We start from the raw sequence: 15,301 nt of genomic DNA, 5'->3' as shown, positions 1-15,301 counted from the left end.
TGGTGGCAAAGTGGTTAAAGGACTTGGCTGTTAAGCGAAAGGGCAGCAGTTTAAACCCACCAGCTGCTCCGTGGGAGAAAGATGTGGCAATCTGCTCCCATAAAGATCTGCAGCCTTGAAAACCCTATGGGGCAGTTCTGCCCTGTCCTATAAGATTGCTATGAGTTGGAATCAACTTGACAGCAATGGGGTTTGGTTTGGTTTTGGTTAATAATAGTTCACATTCAGTGATCACTTTATTTGTGTCAGGAAGTAGATTAATGGCTAAAATGAACCGTGTCATTTAATTTAAACAACAGCCTTATAAGGTAGAAGGAGTTACTGCTGTTGTTATGAAATAGGGAAACTGAGGCACTGAGAGATTAATTACTGTATCTAAGATCACATGATTAATAAACTGCAATCAGGATTCAAACTCAGGCAAACACATATATTTTTCCTGTAATTATGCACAGTAATATTTCTTTTACAATAGGATTTTAAGCAACAGAGGCTTCGCAAATAAAATATGATACAATAATTAGACATTAAGCACCTGTAATGGATGTTTTTTCCCCAGATTCTGGCGAAAAAGAATCTCCGAGACTTTCTCTAAAGGATGACAATGATGGATTTGTTAACGATGGACCCTGTTTAAAATAAAATGTGAGTTTAATTCTAAAGATTTGTGGTGGCAATAACATTATTAAGACTTTTCATAACTCTGGAATCTACATTAGTAGGAGTTTGCTCCTGAAACACCAAAATTGTTAAGGCAGTGGGGGCTCATATGCTTTCCTTTAAAGCTCTGATGTCTCAGTGACTAAAAAAAGTCACTAAAAGACCTACTGCAGTTCTTTACCTAACTGCTACCTCTGCATTTGTTTGTAGCAATTTTCAAAACTCTCACTGCTCTAAAATAAAATATCTTACAAGAATCTAAGGCAAAGATTTGAGGCCTTTTTCTCTAACTCTCCTTCCTTAGAATGTATCAAGAAGACAGTGGGTAAAAACATTTATTTCAAACAAATATTACTAGCTGTTCCAATGAAGACAATTTATACAAGCAAGTAGACAGCTAATCCCAAATATTTAGGATAGAAGCAATACTAGACTTCATGCTCCTGAGTCGTTTGGAAAATTCTGAGCATTGTATCTGAAATAATTTACATTTCTATGTCTAGATAAACAACTCTTTAGAGAGTTATAATCTAGTCCAAAGGTGTTAATATAGTATAAGAAGTTTTTTGTACACATTATACATTTTTTCTATACATAATAAACACATTTTCTGTACATATATTTTAATTTTCTGTCCCACAATATTTTATGAGTATAAAGAAAATTATATGTCAAAAGTAAGGGATAGAAACCATGCAGGAAAATGGCAGAAAGGCTGAGACACTGAAGTCCACCTTAAGAGACAAAAGCTTCACCTGAGGACATATGGAGTTAGCATTTTTCTGCACGAGGGTGTTGTCCAACCTGTGTAGCTCAAAGTGGTAGAAGGCTGAAGCCTCACCGGACTGGATTAAAGGGTTAAAAGACAGAGGACACGAACTTCCAAATATGCACATAAAATGCACCCAAACCCTTGGATTATCTATATGTGGCTTGGGGAAGACCTCAGAGGGTCTTGTGAAACTGCAGCAGCCAGAAACTGACATAACTAAGTGGCGATTTTAGCTGATCTCTCACAGGACAGGCAGAGTTGGGAATCTGAGTCTAGCCAAGACATTGCCTGCTAGAAAACATGTTCAGAGGGACACAAAGAATCACTCACAGAGGAACACAACACCACATTCGCGCTACCCAGTATACAATTCACAGTCACAAAGTATGTGAAGAAACAGAAAATGGCAACACATACTCATGAAAAACAAAACAAAAAACAGGCAGAAATAACTCAGAGACGGCCCAGATGTTGCAATTAGTAAACAAGAACTTTAAAGTAAATAAATACGCTCAATCACTTAAATAAAAATTCATGCATGATGGATAAACATACCAGAGATCTCACCAGAGAAATAAAAAAGTAGCAATGGAAATTCTAGAGTTTAGCACTACAATAACTGAAATAAGAAATTAACTAGATGGACTTAACATCAGATCAGAGATGACAGAAGTGAACCTGAAGATAGAGCAATACAAAGTATTCAGTCTGAGAAACAAGGAATAAAAAGGACTGAAGACATAGGGAACAGAACCACAAAGACCAGTGAATGTCTAACTGGTGTTCCAAAAAGAAAAAAAATGTAGATGGTAGCTCAATAAACTCCAAGTAGGATAAATACAAAGAAAACCAGACATAGGCATCTCAGTCAATTTGCTGCAATTCAAACAAAAAAGACAAAAACCTTAAAAAATTTTCTTAAAAGCAGTCAGAAAAAACCAATATGTTACATATACAAGGACAACAAAATGAATGATTGCTGAATTCTCAACAGAAACAATGAAAACCTATAAAGAACAGGTGGAGGGTATGAGGAACTGTCAGTCCACAAGTACAGATTCAGCTAAACCAGCCTCCAAAAATGACGATTAAATAATGATTTTTGAGATAAATACAAACTGAGAGAATCTATCACTGGCAAACATCATTACAAGAACTGGAAAAATAAGTTCCTAGGACAGAAGGCAAATGACACCAGATGATATCCTGGGTCACAGGAAAGAATGAAGATGCCCAGAAATGGTAAGTATATTTAAGAAAATCAAAAATGTTTATTCTTTTCTTCTTTTAATTTCCTTAGAAGCTTATGACAAAGAGTTTAAAAGGCTCTTTAAAGCAAAGTTGTAACACTGTATTATGGGGATGAGACCATATGCAGGTGTGATATATATGACATCAATACCACAGTGATGACGGAGTGTCTGGAACCATGTTGCTGCAAGGTTTCCTACATTAAATGTGAAATGATGCGATATTGACTCTCGGTAGATTGTGATAATTTTTAGATGCATACTGTCATTCTCAGAGCAACCATGAAAAAAATAATGCAAATAGGTTTAGCTAAAAAGTCAACAGAGAAATAATGAGGAAAAACTAAAAAATACACAACCAACTCTCCAAAAAAAGGCAAGAAAGGAGGAACAGAGAAATGAAAATACAGATAAAATAGAAAACAAACCGTAAACTGCTGGCCCTAAATCCAGCTGTATCAGTGCCTACCTCAAAAGCAAATGAACTAAACACTGGTAAACAGATTGCTAAAAAACAGTGACATCAAATGTTATTGTGCACTTAAAGACAAAGATACCAGTAGTTTGAAAAGGATAGAAAAAGATATTCCATGTAAACACTAATCATATAAGAAAGCTGACGTATCAGACAAAACAGACCATGATAGAGATAGAAATATTTAATAATGGTAAAAAGTGTCGATACACCAAGGAGACATAATATAATAAATGTGTATGTGTGTAATAACAGAGTTTAGAAGTACAGAACTAAAGGGAAAATGCAGATAAATCACAAACTTAACTGGGGATTTTAACACGCCTCAGGCTGGAAATGCTGGTGGCATAGTGGGTAAGTTCTACGGTTGTTAACCAATAGATCTGCAGTTCAAATCCACCAGGGGCTCCTTGGAAACTCTACGGGGCACTTCTACCCTGTCGTAAAGGGTCACTACAGGTCGGAATCAACTCAACGACAATGGGTTTGGTTTGGTTTTTGCTTTTTTAGGTTGGTAACTGATAGATCAACTAGACAAAAAACTCAGTAAGGATACGGAAGATCTGAACGACATTACCAGCCACCTTCTGACCAAACCACAATTACAGATCATGATACACAACACCTGCAGAACACACTGTCTTTGCAAATGGAGCTTTCACAAGATACATCAAAGCTGGGATAAAACAAATATCAACATTTTAAAAATTAAAATCATATAAGGCGCATTCTCCAATCACAATAGAATGAAATTACAAATCAATAACAAAAGCATATTAAAAGAAGCCCTAAATATTTAGGAATAAAATCATATGTCACCAAATAATCAATTGGTCAAATAAGAGATCACAAGGGAAATCAGAAAATATATTTAAAGAAATGGTAATATAAATAAAACGTATCAAAAAATCTGGGGTGCTGCTAAAACAGTACTTAGAGGAAAACAGGCTTGAGCATGGTCAAGTGTGGATGGAAAGAAACCAGTGGAAAGCAAATGCTGAGAGAGAAGGGATAGATAAAAATTAAATGAGACATCCCTGAGGAGGTGGGAGTCGAGAAGATCAGAGCACAGTCAGAAATATTTTTATAACTAGAAATATGGGAAATTTATATTGTTAAAAATAGAAGTATCCAAAACACCCAACACTTGGAGAATAATTCTAAGACATGGACTATGCTGTAGCCATTAAAGTGAACACGGTCCAAGGTCATCTAGCAACATGGAAACACTTCATGACCTAACACTGAGAAACAAACAAAAAGGATTATACAAAACATTCTGAAAGCTGACACGGAAAATATGATAAAACAAATGTACAAAACAGCTTAGAAAGAAATTGAGATGGTCACAGTTGTTAATTGATGATGGGATTCTCATTAGATACTTGTCTACTAAATTGTGGCATAGTATGATGTTACTGTAAAACTTCTAGGAGCATTTTTTTTTTTAATCAATGGACATAAAAATACTAGAAAGTAGCACTTAAAGTTAGGTATCCAATTAGCCAGATAATTCTATGAAGTATAAAACTGAGTTTAATAAATGATACCTTCTCCTCTCCTGAGATTCAGAACAAATTTACGAAATTAAAGTGTGAATCAGACAGCTATGGCTTAAGCTGTCACCTTCACAGGCAAAGCTGAACTGCAGAGCAGGATCTGAATCAGCAGCCTACTGTGCTTCCCAGTACTTGGGGTCTAGATTAGAAAGACTCATGCATTTAGGCCCAGTACGAAGGAGCTCCTCCTTTTGCACAACCCCCAGAGAGCAGACCCTTACACACCCATGCTGCAGAGGAGTAGATGAGGAAAAGGGGGTTAGCAGCTACCCGTTATTTCCTTCTCAGAATAAATCAGATCCAAAAAAGGCCTGAATTCAAGAACACAATTCAACGGTTGAGCAATGGTGCTAACCTTGGGATCCAGGTCTTCAAAGGAGGATCCTCTCTCAGCTTCTGGGAGGGAACAAGGTGCAGAACGTGTGTCTACTTCTTCACCGAGGATAATTTCTTTATCTTCTCCTACTGTGTCTTCTCCAGGGCTATTCTTTTTCAACATGCTCCTTGGCCGAGGTGAAGGTTTAAAGTGGGCATCTGTGTCGAGGCTGTTGTTTTCTGTTAAGAAATAAAATGCTTTAATGTGAGTGTACAGAAAAATGGCCATGGTCTCAACTATGTCCAGGGTCCCACAACATTCCCTTGCGGTGCCCATGCACCTTACTTCTGTCCCCTGGGGAGTCTAGATGAGACTCACCCTTCTCTACGCAGAGCTCCAGTAAGGCCCACACGAAGTCATAGCAGTTCACAAGCAAAAAACAGCTGTAACCCTGGAAGGAACTAGTATATTCTTGTGAGAAGTTAACTCTTCAACGTCATGAACCTCCAGAATATTTCATAGTATTCAAAGGTAGTTAATACTTTCATTCTCCTCTATGAAGTGAGGAGGTTTGTCCATCAAACACTGAGTACCTAATATACAGGTACACAGTCTGTACATGTTACTGAGATTACTGGAGTCTGTAATCAAGACAGTGAAAATGGCCCTGTGCAAGGACTCATCAGGTTGGTAAGGGAGAAAATTCTAAACAGAAGTACAAGACAAAGGCACATGCTAGCACGCAGGGCACAGAACCACTAGCGCTCATGGGAAGACACAGAACAAGACGACAGGTCAGCCATCATTCTTTAATCCCATAAAACTTCTCTATCAGTCTATTAACATTCCACGACCACTATTTCCATGACTCCTAAGTTTAAAAGAATTTATGCTGGTATGCTTCCAGTGCTAAAAACATGATGAGGGTGTGTTTTTCATGTATACGCTTTTTGCCTAAATTTTACCTGTCATCCATATTTATGTCTCCATTGTTGTACCGATGCATTTTTCCTGACAAAACTTCAAAACTGGGCTAATTGACACCTTGCTCCTCTGTACCTGTAACTAGATTTATGAATGCTGCTAGTAAAAAAGATTCCACAACCATACCAAATTGGTACCCCTAGAACTGTGTCATTGCTAATTTTAACCACGTCCTAAATTCTGATCAAATATTCAATCCAAAAATCCAAGAGCCCTCCTAGGTCCCTCGCTTTCTTCTACTGTGTCCAAAGCATCAGTAACCCTATTGAATCTACTTGCTAAATCTCTCACTGATCTTTCTCCATCTCCCCTGCCAGCTCCTCTTGGCCCTCTTTTCTAGATTACTGCCTCAGTGACATTTATAAAACACAAGTCAGAACATGTCACTTCCTTCCGCAAAATCTTTCAGTGGCTCCCCACCATTCAATTCTACAGAACAAACACCTACGTGCTTTTGAACAATACGAAAGACCTTCATGATCTTAGCCCGGGCTACCTGTGCAGCCTGGTTTACTGGCACACCTGTTTTGTAATCTGTGTTCCTGAAACGCTAAGCTAACAACAGTTTTGCAGGCAGGTCACCCAATGCCTCTGCCTAGAACATATGCCCCGTTTCTCCTCCTGACAAAAACAGATCTTTCAAAGCCTCCAAAAATGAGTTGGTAAGTCAAATTTGAATCTTGGCTCTGATGCTTACTAGCTCTGTAAAAAAAACAAAAACCAAACCCATTGTTGTCAAGTAGATTCCGACTCATGGTGACCCCACGTGGCTGTAATGTTTATGGAATCAAGTTGCCAAGCGTTTCTTCTACAGTGCTGCTAGGTGGGTGTGAACTGTCAACCTTTATGCTAATATTATTGTGTCGTATGCTGTCAAGTCCATTCTAACTCACAGCAACCCTGTATGATAGAGTAAAACTGCTCCATATGGTTTCCTAGGCTGTAATCTTCACAGGAGATTGCCAGGTCTTTTCTTCAGTGCAGCAGCAGGCAGGTTCAAACCAACCTTTTGGTTAGTAACCAAGCACTTAACCACTGTACCACCCAGCCATGTAACTCACAGATCATTTAACTTCCATACACCCTGGCTTTCTCACTGGTAAAAATTAAGAGCTCCACAGGGTCACTATGAGTCAGAATTGACTTGATGGCAATGGGTTTAGTTTTTTTGTTTTAAGGTAGCTGTGGAAACACTGGTGGCATAGTAGTTAAGAGCTACGGCTGCTAACCAAAAGGTCAGCAGTTCAAATTCACCAGGCGCTCCTTGGAAACTCTATGGGGCAGTTCTACTCTGTCCTATCGGGTCGCTATGAGTCAGAATCGATTCAACAGTAATGGGTTTGGAAGGTAGCTGTGGAGCCCTGGTAGTGCAGTGGGTTAAGTGTTTGACTGCTAGCCAAAAGGTTGGCAGTTCAAATCCACCAGCTTCTTGGAAACCCTATGGGGCAGTTCTACTTTGTCCTATCCTATAGAGTTGTTATGAGTAGGAATTGACTAAATGGCAATGGGTTTGTTTTTGGTTTAAGGTAGCTGTGAGACCCAGTGAAGTAATCAATATAAAATACATGTAAAATACATAATACAGCGTCTGATGCATAGTTAAGTGCTCAACAAACATGAAAAATTGTGGTGAAAATTTTTTTGGCCTGTTTCATTGGAGTAGTTTTTCCTCTACTCCACCCATGTGATTAACAAGTATCTCCTCCATACTCAGTGAGAAGGGCAGGATGCACCTCCCAACTTATCACAGAATCTCCGGTCCCCCTGTTCACAGCAGCTGGCCCAGAAGTGGGCATGGGAGGTCAGGGAAGTGTGCCAGTACTTTTCCACTGGAGTTGCAGGATACGAGACCATGCCTTTCAGATCATGAAGTTGGAAGGATGTCATATGGAGATTGCTGGTGAACTTCTGCCCAGCCAAGTGAAGGTCTGACTGAGAAAACGAAGCCAACCAACAGAGAAAAATAAGGCCAAGAAAACTGAGTGAGTGAGTAAGAAGGCAGGGAGAAGAGAGGGCCAGGCAGTCAGGGTGGTAGGGCAGAGTAAAGAGCAGAAAATATAATCCAGATGACCCCCAAAAAGTACTGATTTCCTAATTCTAATCACTCCTAAGGCAAGGACTTCTCACATCTTTGCTCAGTAAGATGATAAATTCCCCTTTCCACTTAATGTTTGTTTTAGTTGGATCACTTGCAACCATGAGTCCTGACAGTGGCTACTATAATCCACCGCTGTTATTACTGCTACCGTCATTCCCTCTAGGAAGCCTTCTGTGATTCTTTCAGGCAAATACATGTGCCCACTTGACTGTGTTTTTTCTGTACCTTGTATATATCTCCCCACTGAACCATAAAGTCTTGAAGGACCGGTACCATGTCTTTTCAATTTTGTATTCTTAGTTTCCAGTACAATCCTTGTAATATTAAAAAAAAAGGCATGCTAAATCAAGGAGTATTTACAAAATTTTGTCATGAAATATGGATTTTGATAGATATTATGTGGGGAACATATGTCCCTCTGGACTCTGGGGGTATGGTTCTGTGGGGCACATGTCCCTCTGGACTCTGGGGTAGGGTTCTGTGAGACACACATGTCCCTCTGCACTCTGGGGTGGTGTTCTGTGGCACATATGTCCGTCTACACTCTACAGTAGGGTTCTGTGGGGCACACATGTCCCTCTGCACTCTGGGGTAGGGTTCTGTGGCACACATGTCCCTCTGGACTCTGGGGTAGGGTTCCATGAGACACACATGTCCCTCTACACTCTGGGGTAGGGTTCTGTGTGGCACATATGTCCCTCTGGACTCTAGAGTGGGGCATTGTGGGGCACACGTGTCCCTCTGGACTCTGGGGTAGGGCTCTGTGGCACACATGTCCCTTCGGACTCTGGGGTAGGGTTCGGTGGGGCACATGTCCCTCTGGACTCTGGGGTAGGGTTCTGTGGGGCACACATATCCCTCTGGACACTGGGATAGGCTTCTATGGGGCACACATGTCCCTCTGGACTTTCCATCATCTTCTAGATCTCTTAAAAGGTGCATACAATGTATGGCGCCTGAAACTGCAGTATTTGCGTGTACATGGAATCATCAAGAGAAACGCCGATTCCCAAATAACCACCCCCCCGCCAAAAAAGTTGCCGTCTAGTTGATTCTGTCTCATAGTGACCCTACAGGACACAGTGGAACCGCCCAACAGGGTTCCCAAGAAGCAGCTTGTGGATTTGAACAGCCGACCTTTTGGTTAGCATTCAAACTTTTAACCACTATGCCACCGGGGTTTCCAAATAAGGAACCCGGGAATATACTTATAAGGCTTATCACACTGTACAAAAGCCAAAAGAGATAAAAGGTTTACAAAATCACACCTCCAAGATGCACCACCTAACACAACACAATACCCTGTAAAAACAGTATTTTTTGACCCACCCGTTTCTTCGGTTTCAACCAGTTACACAGGCAGAAAATGTAAGTGGATGAACATATATTCCATGAAAGAGATACTCAATGAATCCTCTGTGCCTGGAGAATTTTTATTTATTTTTATTCTCCAGGCCGAAAAACCTAAAAATATGACTTCTAATATATTTTACACCAAAATTTCACTTCCAAAAGTATTGTCAAGTTCTGAGAAAGGGAAAAAAAAAAAAAAAGCCTACGCATTTTTAAATGCTTTGTTTTACAACCAAATGTTTAAGATTATCTATTTAGGTAATTATTTTTATTTTATATACAGGATAGCAAATAGCTAATGATTGTTAAAAATGCTGAATTGCAAATTTATGTAAAATACTTAGAATCCTGGTGCCACCTGCTGGTTTAATTCATAACTCTGGCTTTTTTTTTTCAAGTATCATACAGATAATTATTGCTTTGTTATCTATTACAAATTTTTAACTATATACTGCCACTTGTCTCAGACATATTTTTAACTGCTATATGCTCATCATTTTCTTATTAATCTAATGAAACCTTTTTAGATCAAGGTAAATCAGAAAAAACACAATCCACAAAAATAAGTCCTTTTAAGCTCAAATAAAAGCAGGAAACACTGCCCACTCTAGCCTTCTCGAAGACTTGCCACGCAGACGTCCTTATTAAAAGCTCCAAGGAGTTCTGTCATAAAGAAATCAGCTTAAGTTTTTTAAAACCCTGCGTTCTCCAATAATACCAGGAACAACCTGCAGAATGTGTTTTGGGAAATACTGAATTACTGCATTCAACCACTGGATTTAAAAAAAATTTTTACCGAAGTTAAATTATGCTTCCTTTTTCTCCCATCTTTGATTCCACTCACTACGCTGGGAAGGTACACTCCTGGAAGTCCTTTATTAGGCCTTGTGCTTGCATTTTTGTAGCATTTTATAGCTTCTGAGACATCCTTCAATTCTCAAAACAATGTTATAAGACAAGAACAGGTTTTATCCTTGTGTGGACAGATACGCTTAACCATCTGCCAAGGTCACACATAACTAATAGACAGTGGGGTAGGAACTAGCACCAATTCTGTTTTTCCCAAGTCTACACTATTCAAGTGTTCTTTGCCTGGCTCATATCCTCTCCTAATCTGAAAGAAAATAAGACTCGTGGGAAGAAAGGATGGTTCCCTAAAACTTCAAATACCTAATGTATTTAGACATTTCTACAAATAACTTTGTAAGAATAAATGTCTGAAATAGTTTTGTCTGATGTTAACCAGTAACATTCAATATGCAAAATACGAACTATTTGTTGTTGTTGCTAGCTGCCCTGAGTCGGCAGGCCCCCACTCATGTGGCCCGATGCATAACAGAAGGAAACACTGCTGTTCCTCACCATCCCCGTGGTTGGTTAGGGGCTGGACCTTTGTGATTCACAGGCTTTTCCTTGGCTGATTTTCAGAAGTAGATCACCAGGCCTTTCTTCCTAGTTCTTTGTAGTCTGGAAGCTCTGCTGAAATCTGCTCGGCATCATGGCAACATGCAAGCCTCACTGACAGGCAGGTTATGGCTGCACATGAGGCACCTTGCCTGGGAATTGAACCAGGTCTCCTGCATGGGAGGTGAGAATCCTATCACTGAACCACCAATGTCCCATAAAACATTTACCAGCACTGCTCCTCTATAAAACCGAAAGAAGAGTGGAAGACCTTGCACATGCTTGTTTCTGTGTGGTAGCCCAGGGACCTCAGAGGAGTTGGACCTTGCTCCAATCCACTTTGCTCTCCTGAGCCAAAACCTCAGTGGAATTGTGGAAAGAACTACTGTGATCCCAGATCACAGGAACTTCCCCTCAGAAAACTGAGTGTTAGTGGGTTTTCCTAAGGAACAGAGACCATATGGAGAATTCCTTTCCTTTAACAATAGAAACAGAAGTCTCACCTTTCAAATAATACAAATGGCAAAAAAATTCTGGCAAAATGCTGGTATGGAAATCATTGTTTTAAATACTAATTTCAGTGTTGCTTTTACTCTAATCTCTGGATTATGAAGTGGATTAGAAAAGATTTCTTCGTAATTCTATCCTAAAAAGCAAAATTGAAACTCATGGGCCTAGGCAAGGCTGTGCCTAGGTGTTTCTGGAGCTTCAATTACAGATGACTGAAAGGTGCGCTGGCCTTCCATCAGGCACCAGAATAATTTAACAACTGACACCAGACTTAATGGCTTTTCTCGAAGGTTCTGTTACTTTGATTTGTCTGTAAAACTGAAAAGCCTAAGCCCTGAATTTTTTTTCCCCGTAAATATTTACAAAACATGAAATATCTATCATATAAAGCTATTTTGTGACTCATCTTAAAATATATTTTCAAAAGATACAATCATAAAAGAAGTTATTACCTGAACCAAATAAATGACCTGAAGATATGCTTTTGATTGGAAGAATTCTGGGTTTCGGTTTCACTTGCATTTTCTCTTTTTCAACTTCCTGATTTTTATTTTGAGGCTGAGATAAGGAATTTACAACAGTGTCTTCACAACCATCGGGTGCTACTTCCTCATTGTTTTTGATGGAGGATACTAGCTCACCTTTGATTACATCACTTTTTGATTTCTTGGTTTTCAAAAAAGACAGTCTTGGGGAATTCTTTTCATCATCATCTGATATGTGAAAATCATTCATGTTTTTCTTAACTGAATTTTCATCTACTGAAGTATCAGAGAAATCACCTAAGGACACTAAAAAATATAAAAGAAAAAAATGTCTTCAATGGCATATTTTAAAACATTTAAACACGTATGGGGTCACCATGAGTCAGGGGCCAACTAGACTGCAGCTAACAACAACAAAGTTACCTTAATCAAAATAAGTAAGATAGCCTTAAAGACCAGAAATGAATTTACAAGCATGAATAGGTACAAACTTATTTTAGAAATAGATCTATAGCTCTAGAAAACAGCAAATTTAGATAACTTTTATTGGCATTTATGAAATAAAAATTTCAATGTTATCAATTTATTCAAAAAATATTTGAGTGCCTAAAATATGTCAGGTATTGTGCTTGCTCCGGGAAAAGTTATCCAAGGGATGCTCAAACAATCAGCCCTGGGACATTTAAATTAGACATTGAATTCTATATTTTTATTTGCATAAAACTTGATCATATAAAATCAAAAATATTTGAAAATGGAAGATTTTTAACTAGTAACTTGCTAATTAGACTATTCTCCATAAAACTTTTGGAACTGCAATTCCACCGACACCAGAGCTTTAGACTCTACTAACAGAATAATAAAGAATGTTAACTTAGCCACTTATCAATCATTTAACTTCTGCTCTGTTTTTTTTTGTTTTTGTTTTTTTACATAGAAAATTAGCCAGTGACTGAATACTAAAGGAATAAAACACTGAACTTCAAATTTGGAACACTGTACACTTACACATGAAGGCTAAAATGTTAGTATTCTTATGAAATCAACAGAAACTGAAATGAATCGAGTAATTAAATCATAAATATAGTGCATATAAAACTTAAAAAATCTTTTTTTAACTGATATCCTATATCTGAGTCACTTGGGTTACAGCCAAAGAATTGGATTTATCAACATTCCAGGTGATCCTGATGTGTACCAAAATTACTTCTGTGGTCTCTAGTTACTAACTGTAGATGACCCCAGAAGGTTGACCTGAAAGCCAAACCTGTCATTTCCAAGGTGATTTACCAATGACAGTCATCTCTTTGCTGCAAACTTGCTGTCAGTTGATTTTTATACATTCAGAATCAACCAAGGGCAATTATACAACTTCCTGAAAATTAAGAGTGGCTTTCTACTCTTAGAGAGTTGGAAATCACAACCCAGTGAAATAATCTGTATTATTTTAAGTGATTTTTTTGAGAGTCTAAATCTGACAAAGGAAGAGAAAAGCAGAAAAGTGGTTTACTTTTCCATTTTCTTACATACCAATCTCATCACTGTCAAAGTCATCTGAGTATTCAGAGCTCCTTTGTCTGGCTGAGCGAGCTGTAATTGCTTTTACTAGTTCATCCTGAAATGAGATAATTATAATCAATTCCCATCTGAACTTGGAGGTCTCAAATTTAGAATTCATTATTTGAACAATAATGCTTAATGACTGCCTTCAAACTTAGGTTTCATCCATCTAACATTCACTGAAAGCCTACTTTACCAGGCACCCAAACCTTGCTCAAAGTCAGTGCAGAACATGACAGACAAGATCCCTACTGTGATTGGAGCTTAACTAGGAGGCAACAGACTACATCAAGTAATTACAGATTATACACGTTATAATTAGACATAGAGAATAATAAACAAGTGGGACTCAATTTAGACAGGATTTGCTATAAACTGGCATTTTGAAAGAAACTGGTACTTTTTAAGAGCTTTTCTTTCTGAATATTGCAAAAAAGAATATAACCAATACTGCAAATTTAGAGACTTAGTTCAAAATGACGATAGTCCCAAATGAGAAAACTTAAAATGTTATGTTCCAGCCACCACTCCCCCAAAAAAGGTTTTATATTTCTACCTGAAAACAGCGATTTAAAAGTTGATTTAACATTTAACTTACTAATAACATACATAATACTGTGCTAATGTTGCAGTCTGGAGCCCAGACATGATCAGATGTACTCTTCCTTTATATATGCACTGTTTCTAGAATCACTCCAAGTCCATCACTCCGATGACAGTGTTTAAATTGCAAAATCATTGAAAAATAAAAGGGCTTTGAAATACTTTACCTGGAAAGTGGTTCTTTTGGTGACTTTTGGACTCTTCGTATACGCCAAAGTTGTGCTAAAAACTTCATCAGACATACCGTAATTTTATTTTTTACTCTTTACATATATAAAATGTATAATAAATTATTCAAATAATTCAACTCCGATGGTGGCTGAAACACACAAAAAACAAATGAGACTGCACCACGAAAACACACTGCTTGCGTACTGCGCTACTGACAGGGAGTAATCATAATACCAAATTGCAAACAGCGTTCCCTTATTTTTCTAAAGCTACTCCTCCGTCTCACAGCAGCGTTAACAGAGCTACCTAACACACAACGAAGCATCCCAAGCGGTCTGCATTAAAATCCCTGCACACAGGGGCCCGTGAGCGCCTCTCGCGATTGCAGGAGTGGCCCCGGGCTCGGCCGCCCCGCCGACCGACCGCGCCCCGCCAGACCTGTCCAGGTGGCGCCCGCGTCCCCGTCCGCTCCGCACCCACCTGCCCACCCGCGCGGGCGCACACACCAGGCCCGTGCCCACCCGAGCGCGCCTCCGGCTCCGGTCCTCGCGTATTGTACCCACCCCCGCCACTCCTGCGGCAGGCTCCTCACGATCCCGGGGATCGAAGGCTGGCCTCGAGCTGGGCCAGCGCCTCCGTTCTTAGCCTTGGTCGGGCAGCGCTCCGAGGCCCGGCTCTGGACTCCGCAAGGGGGCGGGACTAAAAACGGAGGTGGGAGGCGGTTGCTAAGGAAACAGCGTCTCTGAGAGGAAGTGACTTCTCTGCCGCCGGGAGCTCTCAAAGTTTTTTGGCCAGACGCGTCGCTGGGGCAGCCAACCTCGTGAAGGAAGTGACATCACCCCTCTGGGTCCTGGGAGAGGGGTGTGCTATCCGCCGCCTGTGTTTTGGCTGTTGCCTAGGAGACAGGACGGTCTAGCTCCCACCCAGACTCCAAGAGCCTCGCCGTTTTCAGTGAAGCGAAGGGCTTTATCTGCAGAGCGGAGTTAACCAAAGAACATATATGGTTTAGTCGCATTTAAGACATGAAGTTATGTGAGTTGGAGTAAGGTTTCAGTAGGTGGGACAGAGTAGCATGATAGTAACCTTTGCAGGCTCTAAGAA

The 15,301-nt window shown here is 39.6% G+C and overlaps 1 protein-coding gene across 4 annotated transcripts in view; it reads right to left on the bottom strand.

The window, feature by feature from the left end:
• The window catches only part of MAP9 (microtubule associated protein 9), a 34,240-nt gene extending 19,225 nt beyond the window's left edge, over positions 1-15,015 (bottom strand). For 3 of the 4 annotated variants that reach the window (XR_007519824.1, XM_049905264.1, XM_049905266.1), the window contains exons 1-6: positions 14,764-15,015; positions 14,197-14,348; positions 13,397-13,481; positions 11,834-12,172; positions 5,072-5,271; positions 536-629 (exon numbers count right to left, since the gene is read on the bottom strand). Coding sequence is in view for 3 of the 4 variants with exons in the window: in XM_049905264.1 (XP_049761221.1) it covers positions 536-629; positions 5,072-5,271; positions 11,834-12,172; positions 13,397-13,481; positions 14,197-14,271 (793 nt within the window). In the remaining variant the exon portion in view is untranslated. The remainder of the gene's footprint in view (positions 1-535; positions 630-5,071; positions 5,272-11,833; positions 12,173-13,396; positions 13,482-14,196; positions 14,349-14,763) is intronic. The other variant, XM_049905265.1, reaches the window with a different exon arrangement.
• Positions 15,016-15,301: the final 286 nt, after the last annotated feature.

This window comes from Elephas maximus, chromosome 13, assembly GCF_024166365.1.
Source record: "Elephas maximus indicus isolate mEleMax1 chromosome 13, mEleMax1 primary haplotype, whole genome shotgun sequence".
Lineage (NCBI taxonomy): Eukaryota > Metazoa > Chordata > Mammalia > Proboscidea > Elephantidae > Elephas > Elephas maximus.
This window is presented reverse-complemented; position numbering and strand designations above follow the sequence as displayed.